Source organism: Emys orbicularis, chromosome 5 (genome assembly GCF_028017835.1).
Source record: "Emys orbicularis isolate rEmyOrb1 chromosome 5, rEmyOrb1.hap1, whole genome shotgun sequence".
Lineage (NCBI taxonomy): Eukaryota > Metazoa > Chordata > Testudines > Emydidae > Emys > Emys orbicularis.
Window position 1 is genome coordinate 15535142 of NC_088687.1, and position 11989 is coordinate 15547130.

Sequence of the window (11989 nt, forward strand, 5' to 3'; positions counted from 1 at the left end):
TTTTCATAAATCAGATGGTTTTCTGGGTATGTCGATTCTTGCTAATATTTGTATATTATTTGTAAAAACAAACATAGCAGTTACTCTGTTTTTGTGATCTCATTTATATTTCATTGTCTGTTTTTTCCGGGAGCTTTCATGATGCAAGTCCCAGTTCATCAAACCTAAATCTGTTCTCCAAATTACAGTTATTCATCTCCCCTGCACGTAGAAATAGGCAAAATTTCAGGTTGTGCTCCTGTCGTCTTGCCAATTTCAGAATCAAGGACAAAGCCTTCCCTCATCATCTTCACAATATTTGTTTCTATGGACTTGGTTGGGCCCTCTCCCCTCTTTGGCACTCATGTATCTCATTCTATATTTGTTCTTTCTTCCTCTCTGAGTCTTTCAAATATCGGACTCCTCTCTTTGTTAATCCATGTTTTGCTACAGCGTGTGGTGTATGCTCTCCCATGGTGTCTCCACCATCTAGAGCACCTTCATTGTGCCTGATTGGCTTCTTGACTAGTTTCCAATTTTATCCTTCCTGGACTATGACTCCTAACCCTCTTTCTGATTAAAAACAATCAAATCCTTTTTCTTAGAGCCTTCTGTTTTCTCCATGCTTAATTCTGACACCTGGCTGTTGCGTTCCACCATACTCCTACCCTGTATATGTATTTGAATTTTCTGATGGTTAAGTCCATACAATGGGCTCAGGTGTGATGCATTTATATGAATGACATAAACTAAATGTTTTAACTAATATTTCAAGCTTGTGATATAATATGAGGCACCTTTTTATACATTTCCTATTTGCATATCCTGAAAGTGGAATAATTTTGAAAACAAACTTGAGATTAAAATAGTAAATTAGTTACGCTTTGATGTGCAGTGTTTTTAGATTGGTTGAATTTGCATTTTATGACTGAGAAGTTTTGCAAATAATGCTGTCTGCCCTCATGATGCAAGTTATTAATGAATTTGGACACTTGTGAGGCTTATCTGCACAAGCGGGGGACATTGCATGAAGCACTTTTCTAGGGAATAATGCTAAAAAGTAATAAAGCGATCTCCCTGGCTGGTGCAGACTGTGTGTACATGTGCTCTGCTATACATCAGTACTGAAGTATTCTTTTAAACTAATCTAAACACTAACCTATTGGATTGTAAAGCCCCTATCTAGTCTGTACTACAGTTTTGTAAACTATAACTTTGTCTACCGGTGGTCTACTGATCAGGGAAACTGTGTTAGCGCCTTAAGCAAGTATAATAATGAAACACTGTTTCCCAAGGGGTATGTCTGTTTGGGCATAAAAGGTGTTAACACAATCCAAAAAAACCCATTAAGATTCAGGATGACTTATTTGAAACGGTCTTAACTGGCAGTGTTGTAACCTACCCTACAGCAATGCTTCAGATATGTTAGCTTGCACTTTAATGGAGCTTTGCAATCGTATTGAGCTAACACAATTGAAAAACGCTTTTTGCCTGACAAGACAGGCCTAGAATTAACATTGGTTCATCAGCTATTATAAAGAGGGTCTTAGAGTAACTATTATCAGAAATTGCTGGATTTGTTACTCAAATAATGTGCATCAGATGTGGTAGTAATGTCTTTAGCTACTGCAGTTCTCTAATGCTTTTGTGGAGCAAAACATGAGGTTCTGCTTAGTTTCTCAGCACCAGTTGACACTTGTTTTAAAATTAGACTATGGCTTTGTTTCAGGGTGACTGAACTTCAAACGGCTATATTTTTCCTTGCTAATTCTTATGGGTATTTGCATTTTTCGTAAATGGTTAAGGAAACTTTTAATTAATTACAGTAGGATCTTTGTAATTCCATGTGAGGTGACATGATAAAACTCCAGCCATCGAACAGCGTGGCTGTTGTGCATTGTGCATCATGAAAGACTATATGGCTTTATACTGTACCGGACAACTGCATGCCACTATACTACATAACACTTATATGAGAGCAAAGAGGATGTAAATGATATGATGGGCGTTTAAATGAAATGTGTCCTTTGTCAAATGAAAATGGCATTTTAAAAGCGCATTCGTGTTTGGGACAGTGTGACCCCAGGGACTGGAAGTCAGGAGACCTGGATCTGATTTTCAGATCTATCATGGCTTGTTGTATAACTTTGGGCAGGTCACTTCATTCTATGCCTGAGCTTTCCTGTCCATCAAATACAGAAGATCCTTCTCCATCTTTCTGAGGTGCTTTGAGAGCTATACAGACGCCCCCCCGACTTATGCAATCGTTCCGTTCCGGAAAGCCTTGTGTAACTTGAAATTTGCGTTAGTCGGAAACGTATACCCGTATGTTACACAAAAAATTCCGCAACTCTAAAATCCTATTTCTGGCTTATGGAACTTTTTCCCTAAGGGTACATCTATACTTACCTCCGGGCCCGGCGGTAAGCAATCGATCTTCTGGGATCGATTTATCGCGTCTTGTCTAGACGCGATAAATCGATCCCGGAAGTGCTCGCTGTCGACGCCGGTACTCCTGCTCCGCGAGAGGAGTACGTGGAGTCGACGGGGGAGCCTGCCTGCCGCGTCTGGACCCGCGGTAAGTTCGAACTAAGGTACTTCGACTTCAGCTACGTTATTAACGTAGCTGAAGTTGCGTATCTTAGTTCAAAGTGGGGGGTTAGTGTGGACCAGGCCCTAAGTGTGAATTTGCCTAACCCGGGGAGCATCTGTAAATGAAAAGCTCTATATGAATGTTAAATATTAATAGTGTAAGTAACTGAGTTCCCTGGTAATCCACCCCTTCTACCTCCTGCTTTCTTTGTCTTCTCTTTTAGGGTGTACTGTACCCCCTTTTATTACTAATTCCATTGAAAAGACTTGTAAAGGATGTTATATTCAGAGCAAACTGCTAATACTAATATATCTCACTGATTGTTTTAAACTTACTTTTATAGAACAAATGCAAAGCAACTCATTCAGAATGTAATTAAGAATCACTGCAATTCTGAACATCAATGTAAGAATAGGTACTTAAAATACCATTTAAGTTATGAGGTTCTTTATTGTTACCCTTACAATTTCTTGTCATTTATTTAATCTGCCCTTATGCTGAATTTCCTTCTTGTGTTGAATTGCTAGCTTTACCAACAGAGTAAACTGCAGTAATGGCAGTTTTCATAACTATTGCTTTACTGCTGCCTTAATGCATTATTTAGCTGGCTTTCAAAGTATTACTTGAAAAAATGAATACAAATTGGATTGGATACCATAGGAACATTTGTTCTTCACACTGAATACCTGTTACATTAACTTTTCTTTATGGTCTTTTATCAGATTGGGGGAATGTGTCCACTAGGGTACCAAATGAGCTTGTTTTAGTATTCTCATTATTAATTGTATGGAAGAGGGAATAAATAGCACATTAGTGAAATCCACTATGTTGCAAACTCCATTGCGGACAGAGAAATAATATAAAGAAAACAAGAGAAATTAAAAAGATGGACAGAAAATAACATAAGGAGATACAACTTCAAAACATACAACTCATAAGCCTACAGGGAAGTAATTGAAAATGTACTTGATGGCAGGGAGGTTTCTGGGAAACAGTAATGCTGAGTGAAACCTGTTGGTGATAGTGGACAACAAATTAAACATGAGACCACAAGGCATTATTGTAACAACAATGTGAATGCAATTTTGAGCGGCATGTATTGAGGTATCCCAGAGCCAGAGGTTAATAGTTAGTCTTCATATGTCTCTCTCTCACTGGCTTTGATGTAACTATATCTGTAATAATGTGTTCAGTGTGGGGTATCTCATTACTAACAAGATATAGACAAGTTAGAGGGAGTTCAGACAAGAACACCGATAATTAGGGGTTTGGTTGGGATTGATTTGAGGAAAGATTAAAGAGCTACATTTTTACTTAGCTAAGGCCTTGATCCAGCAAAGCATTTAAGAATGTACATAGTCCCATTGATGTTGGGGCTACTCGTGTGCTTGTAATTTTACATACATGCTTAAGTGCTTTGCTGAATGAGGGCTTTCGCAATCGCAAATGGATATATAAATCTACAACTGCTTGAAGGGTGGAAATGCCACCAGTGGACAAAAATCAGGGTGGACGGTTATGGCCAGAACCTACAAGTGTTGGCATAAAAAATGAGGAAGGAACTATTTGGGCTTCACATCAGCTGAGTGAGATATAGTAAATTGTCGAATAATCTCCAGAGTGCAGTGGTGGAAACCCTATCTCATCGGACACTTAAAAAACTAGAGTGGGGAAAAACGCTAGAAAGTACGCTGTGAAGTCATCTACCTGCCAATGAAGGATTGTTCATTAACAGACATCTCTAATGCCAATAAATTTATATTAAAAGTATTGCTTTAGAAAATAGATCTGAAGTCATCCACACATTGCTCAATGAAAAGAGGTTTGAAAATGGTTTTACATTTTTCACCTGAGCGATTGTACCTGTTTAATCTTGAGCATCCTGGTTTACCATCTGAGAAATTGGATGTGTACATGTGACTGTGGTGTCAGATGTACATGCCGCTAAGTTAGTGGTTTACTTAAATGTTTTTCTTCACAGTGGGGTATCTTCTTGCTAATGTTACTAGTGGAATTTGTAATTCTTGACATCTTAAATCGAGGGAAATTTTTTAAATTCAGATACCCAAAACACCAATTAAATATTTACCCAACCACTTTTAATTTTATTAATCATCAGCACTTGCTTCTGTATAATTCATTTTGCATTAACCTCTTTCAGCTGGATATGCCTAATGAACAGATAGTTGCCAATCTGGATGCAATTATTAAGGATGTCTGTACGTACAAGCCATTGAGCTATGGTAAGTAGCTTTTCCTTTAGGCTCTTAATTGAAGTTAAAGCAAATTACATACATTAAGTAATAAGAAAGCGCTCTTCGTCGCTGACTATTGCCAAACACACATCACGTCATCTGTCTTTAGGATGGAGGCAGCGTTTCAGCCCTGATCCAGCATGTTACTTAAACTTTATGCCTAACTTTAAGCATATGAGTGGTCCCCTTGACTACAGAAGCACTATTGATGTGTGCCTTGCCAAATCAGGAGTTTAGCATTGTTATGCACTAAAGGACAGCATAGGTCAGAAAATAAGCAAAATTACCGAACCCAACTGAGCTTGCAGGGAAGACTGTTACATAGGGCTTAGTGAAATTTGGTCAGGATGAGGGGGTTGCCAAGCTAGAAGTCTAGAAAAGAATAAGCAAGCAGAAAATTCTTTCCAGGCCTCTACATCAATTCTACACCACCGGTGGATGCCTCTTGCGTGTTGTGAGCCTTTATGGGGGTTGGATGTATGGATTCCAGTGCCAGTGTTGATTGGTGGTTCGACCTGATGTGGCTGCACTTCACCAGAGGATCTGGGGTCACACATCAGCCACCTACTTAGTGCAGAGAACTGTCACCAGCCATATTTTTGCTGTTGATATTACAAATTCGTCAGTTTCTTTTCTGTTAACTTTCTAAGCAATAGAATGCGGTCAATTGTGAATAAAAATTCACTCTGCGTGTTTCCTACAGGCTTCAGAGAAGTATTGGCTCTGTTCGGTGTTTTTAAGTTATAATCCGAACAATGTGGATCCTGCAGCATGCTCTTTTCATTGTTGACTTTATCATAAAGTAAACTCACAGTGAACGTCTTCTGCATGATTGGAGGAATAGGAGTGGTTAATAAACATAATAGTTTTAGAAGAAGCTGCCTGATGTTTAGTAGTTTTAAATAGAATATCCAGTATACTGCTATCTAATGTTAAATATTGCCTTGTCTTTATTTTTAATATTTATATTGCTTCACACAATCACAGTGATTCTTCCCACTCGACTTTCTGTAGCAATTGCTCCCCGTACCACACAGCGCTTGTGCTCACCTCTCACTGTTGTTGCATGTTATCTGTGGTGCTTGAAATTCCTGGCAGGATTTTATTTCTTTCCTATAGAAAATAAACTTTTTTAAAGGGTTCAATGTTTTAGAAAAGATGTGGCTGATTGGATCACCCGAAGGATTAGTAATCAGTAGAAACAATAGAAGTCAAGTATCCTGACTTTCCAAGGTGTTTTGATAACTACATCAATCTAATAAAGTGGACATAAGCTGCTGAAGTGGCTCAATGTTGAGAAAGAGTCAGTTTTGCTCTTCAATGACTAATTCTTGCGATTTTAGTGTGTAGTGGTTATCACAAGGGGGTAAATTTTTATTTTAGCTTCCTAAAAGTCAAACTTTAACCTAGGTAACAACTGAAAGGTGATGTACAAAATCTACCATTCTAAGTAGTTGCTGCTAGTTTCCTATTTTCCATTCTTCTCAAGCCCCCCTTTGCACAACGTATAACAACCAAAAGTTACAGGATGTTTTCTTTACCATATGTGCATATAACCATGTCACTGAACATGCATGCTTAGTGTATAGCTCTCCTTATGAAAAAATATTCACTAAATTAAGCATGCAGATTCATATGTTGCAACATAAAATAATTTGTATTCATACGTCCCCCAAAGAGAACCTAATATATTTGACTTTTCTTTGGTTCCTTTTGTAGAAAGGCTCATTTTCCATTCAATAGCAGGAGTCCAGCTGGAATGGGGAAGTTGTTGGTGTTTTTCCATTAATGAATGTTTAGAATATAAATGACTAATTTATGAGTTTTTGTAGATCTGCAGATAGGGAAAATTAATTCTGCTGTGTTCCATATCCCTGGAGACAAAAATATGAAATCTAGGATTATTTTTTCTCTACAGTTTTTCTTGCCTGACATACCTAATAACAATTCAAAGAAACGCCAGCTGCCCAGCAGTCAGTGACGTTGTATATTAACGTTGAGCTGCACTTAGCACTGGGGAAAAAAGATTAACTGTTCTAAATGAGAAATTTTAAATCATCACAAACAGAGCTACAAAGGAATAATGATAACAAAGATGAATATTTAATCAAAGTGGTGATTACTTTGGGACTAGAGCAATATTGTGTTTGTTTGTAGCACACTTGAAGTTTGCATTTATTACATTATTTGCCTTATTATATTTCAATGCAGTATTTCATTTAAACTCCTTATTTAGTTCATTTTCAATGCTTTATTCTATTGCTTGCATTTTTTAGCACCAGCCATACATTTGGTGCTATCAAATGTTATTTCCCCTTTTGATATTTCCCTCTGTGATTCCTGACCTCCCACATCAAATGGACCACTAAGCTCCCTTTCCTGAATCCATCTTGGCTTTTCCTTTTCACTCCCCTCTCACCCTAAATAGGAATTTAGACCCACGACAGCCCTCGCTACCTTGTTCTTCAGGTGCAAGGCGTGCTTCTTCGACCTTGCCGTAGCTAATATAAACACAGAGCATACTGTACTTATAACTTATTTAAAAACACAATGAAAAACACTCCATAGCATGCACTTCCCCGTGAGAGAGGCGATGAGAGAGTGAACTGCACGTGACAAACGGTCACATCACTTAATGTACTATTGGTGCACGCTCTCATTATGTTGATGAGGGAAGCTTAAGAACCTGTAGAACCCAAACAGAAGCATGATCTCTCTCCTTTTCACAGGAGTGGGGCTTCCCAGCCCCTCACCAAGCTCTCCATTATTGTTGAACCTCATTCCTTTTGTGCTTTTGAAGGGGCCTCCAGGTAGGGTCAGACTGCCCTGTCTACCCCTCTTCCCCTCTCAGGTGTGTGGCTGTGCTCACCAGATGCTCTACCGTCCTCTCTCGCTGTCAGGTGAAGTCTGTGTGTGGGAATGCTGATCTGGACCATGTTTCTTCTGAGCGGAAATATGGACAATGCACCGTGGAGGTTGATTGCAGGAGTGCTGCTCTTTATTTCCTTCTGCTCGAATGTGAAGACAGCTCCGGGAGACGCATATTTCTTTGGAGGTGTAACACGTTTCCTCAGTCTGATTGAGCTCTTAGTCTAGAGTTCTGCCCTATTACTCCACTCTGCCCACTTGAGTTAGTTCCCACCATCCTGGAAAATAGATGGAGCCTCTCCACCTGGTCAAAGTGGGTATTTTTAATGAATAGAGATAAATCCTCAGTTTGAAATTAGCTTTTTCTGTTATCAGGGAAAATTTTATACGTTACTGTACAAATTTCAAAACCCCCTAAGTGATGTATTTAGGAACCTAAGTCACTTTAGAAAATTTTACCTTAGGATTACATGTTTGGTTGCAAGAACAAGAAGTTTATAGGCTGCTAAGGCATCTACATTATATACTAGTGGTACTGCTCCAGTCAGAATAACTGAACCATAACCATATTGATTTTGAATGAATCTGTAAAATTTTAAAAACTGCAGTACTTTTGTTAAGGTTTCTTCCCCACTTTGAACTTTAGGGTACAGATGTGGGGACCTGCATGAGAACCTTTAAGCTTAACTACCAGCTTAGATTTGGTTTTGCTGCCACCACCCAAATTATTTGAGTTATTTGGGAAACTTTGTCTACCTCCCCCCCCAGAATATCACCCTCCTAAGTATTATAACCCTTCCCTGGGTAGCCTTGAGAGACTTTTCCACCAATTTTTTTGGTGAACACTGATCCAAACCCTTGGATCTTAAAACAAGGAGAAATTAACCCTTTCCCCCTCCTTTTCCCTCCACCAATTCCTGGTGAGTCCAGATCCAACCCCCTTGGATCTTAAAACAAGGAAAAATTAATTAGGTTTTTAAAAAGAAGGCTTTTAATTAAAGAAAGAAGGGTAAAAATTATTTTTGTAAAATCAGGATGGAAAATAACTTTACAGGGTAATCAGATTCAAAGAGCCCAGAGGAACCCCCTCTAGCAAACAGAGGTAAACACTCTAGCAAAAGGAACATTTACAATTTGAGAAAACAAAGATAAAATTAAAACGCCTTGCCTGACTGTTACTTACAAGTTTGAAATATGAGAGACTTGTTCAGAAAGATGTGGAGAACCTGGATTGATGTCTGGTCCCTTTTAGTCCCAAGAGCGAACAACCCCCAAAACAAAGAGCACAAACAAAAGCCTTCCCCCCCCCCCCCCAGATTTGAAAGTATCTTGTCCCCTTATTGGTCCTTTGGGTCAGATGTCAGCCAGGTTACCTGAGTTTCTTAACCCTTTACAGGTAAAAGGATTTTGATGTCTTTGGCCAGGAGGGAGTTTATAGTATTGTACACAGGAGGGCTGTTACCCTTCCCTTTATAGTTATGACAACTTTTCTCATAAATACACACACATGTATAACATACTCAGAGAATTAGTATGTAAGGTCCCCTGGGAAGAAAATGTAAGGGAAAAAGAAGTTCAGAAGAGTTGGTAGTTTCTCAGAGTAAATATTTAAGGCAACAACAAACTATCCTAATGCAAAGAAATATAGGAAGACTAGTAAGATGGCTCCAGTAGGAGCTCTTTAAGTTACCTGAAAATCAAAAAGGATTACTACTAAAAAGTGGAATCACGGATATAGCTAAGGATCAGTATTAAAAATAGCCCCAGCATGTAGGGACAAAATCAGAAAAGCTAAGGCACAAAATGACTTACACTTAGCAAGGGACATAAACGGCAATAAGAAGAGGTTCCATAAATGCATTAGGAGCAAGAGAAAGATGAAGGAAAATGTAAGTCCACTATTTACAAGGGAAGGAGAGCTACCAGTGGACAACATCAAAAAGGCTGAGGTGTTTAATACCTATCTTGCTTCAGTCTTCTCTTAAAGCAAAAAAAACATTAATGGTGACTAGATGCTTAACACAGTATTAAAAAGGAGGGAGGCAAGAATAGGGAATGGACAGGTTAAAGAATATTTAGATAAATTACATGTATCTAAAGCGGAGCCTGAGTAAATTGAGCCTAGGATCCATAAAGAACTAGCTAAAGAAATCTCGGAATCACTAGTGATTATTTTCGAGAACTCAGAGGAAGGGTGAGGTCCCAGAGGACTGGAGAAGGGCAAATGTGGTACCTATCTTTAAAAAATATAACATAGAGGACCTGGAGAATTGTAGACCACTCAGCCTAACTTCAGTACTTGGAAAGATACTGGAATAAAATTATTACACTACAAATTTGTAAGCACCTATGAGATAATAGGATGATAAAATAGCCTACAGGGATTTGTCAAGAACAAATCATGCCATGCCAAACCAACCTAACTTTCTTCTTTGACTGGGTAATTTGGCCTAGTGGATGAAGGGAGAGCAGTAGACATGATTTATCTCCATTTTAATAAAGCTTTTGACACAGTCCCACATGACATTCTCATAAGCAAACTAGGGAAATGTGGTCTAGGTAAAATTACTATATAGTGTGTTCACAACTGGTTGAATGACCAGACTCAGAGTAGTTATCAGTGGTTCACTGTCAAACTGGGAGGACATACTTAGTGGGGTTTTGCAGGGGTCTGTTCTGGTCAGTATTTTCATTAATGACTTGAGTAATGGAGTGGAGACTGTGCTTCTAAAATTTGTGGATGATACCAAGTTGGGAGGTGTTGCAAGCACTTTGGAGGACAGGATTAGAATTCAAAATGACCTTGATAAATTGGAGAATTGGTCTGAAATCAACAAGATGAAACTCAGTAAAGACAAGTGCGAAGTATTACACTTAGGAAGAAGAAATTAAATGCACAACTACAAAATGGGGAATAACTGGCTAGCCAATAGTTCTCCAGAAAAGGATGTTGGGGTTATACTAGATCACAAATTGAATAAGAGCCAGCAATATGGTGCAGTTGCAAAAAAGGCTAATATCATTCTGGGGGTGTATTGACAAGAGTGTCATATAAGACATGGGAGGTGATTGTTCCACTGCGGTTGGCACTGGTGAGGCCTCAGCTGGAGTACTATGTCCAGGTTTGGGTGCAACACTTTAAGAATCATGTGGACAAGTTGGACAGGGTCCAGAGCAAACCTGCCCTGTGGGGAAAGGTTAAGAAAACTGGACATGTTCAGTCTTGAGAAAAGAAGATTGGTGGTGGGGGGGGGAACCTGAGAACAGTCTTCAAATATGTTGTGCTGTCAGAAAGAGGACTGTGATCAATTGGTCACCATGTCCTCTGAAGGTCAGACAAGAAGCAATGGGCTTAATTTTCATCAAGGGAGGTTTACGTTAGATATTGGGGGAAACTTCCTAACTATAAGGGTAATTAAGCACTGGAATAGGCTTCCAAGGGAGATTGTGGGATTCCTGTTGTTGGAGGTTTTAAAGACCAGGTTAGACAAACATCTGTCAGGGATGATCTTAGATATGGTTGGTCCTGGCTCAGCTCAGGGGGCTGGACAAGATGACCTTTCAAGTTCTCTGCTAGCTCTACATTTCTCTGATCCCATGTCTGTATGTAAGCATCATATCAGCACCGGTGTAAACTGACAACATTGTGGTTGAGAAATAAAGTGGAAATCAGGTGGTGTCCCAAGACATCTTTTAACCCCGTATGGCTTGGTGATGCTGCTTGTCTTTAAACAACTGCTGGGAGGTAGGGGTGGATATGGCACACATCATGATCAGGTAAGTCATCCTGCAGGTATAAAAAATTCTACTAGAATAATTCAGAAGTTATTTTCTGTGTTTTGTTTTTTTAGGCCCATTTGTGCAACGCTTGATTATTCGAAGTTCAACGAGTGAAGGTTTAAAACTAAATCTCAAGCGTTTTCTCCCTCAAGTAGAGGAAGTGGACAAAGAAGATGTTAAAGAAACAGAAGCTCCAAGATAGCCTATCAGTGTATTATACTGCAAATTCTCTTAGCATTTTATGTTCAAGAATCTCCAGGAGTATTTAAAAATGTGTTTTCCTATTAATTTGTTTGATTACTCTCAGAAATTGGTGGTGTAGCCCAGATCTCATCTTTAAAAAAAAAAAAAAAAAAAAAAAAAGTTAATAAATGTCATGTTTGAGATTTTGTTTTTAATTCCTGCAGTATCAAAGGTATCTTTAGACTTTGAGACACTTGACATTTCCTCCATGTGCAGGTGAAAGCTTTCATCAAGTTACGTTTGTTACACGTATTGTGATTTAACCAAAACT

The 11989-nt window shown here is 38.8% G+C and overlaps 1 protein-coding gene across 1 annotated transcript in view; it reads left to right on the forward strand.

The window, feature by feature from the left end:
• MRPL1 (mitochondrial ribosomal protein L1) overlaps positions 1-11736 on the forward strand; it is a 33563-nt gene extending 21827 nt beyond the window's left edge. Inside the window, exons 8-9 of the mRNA XM_065405172.1 lie at positions 4734-4815; positions 11547-11736. Coding sequence (XP_065261244.1) covers positions 4734-4815; positions 11547-11677 — 213 coding nt within the window. The 3' untranslated portion in view covers positions 11678-11736. The remainder of the gene's footprint in view (positions 1-4733; positions 4816-11546) is intronic.
• The last annotated feature ends 253 nt before the right edge of the window (positions 11737-11989 follow it).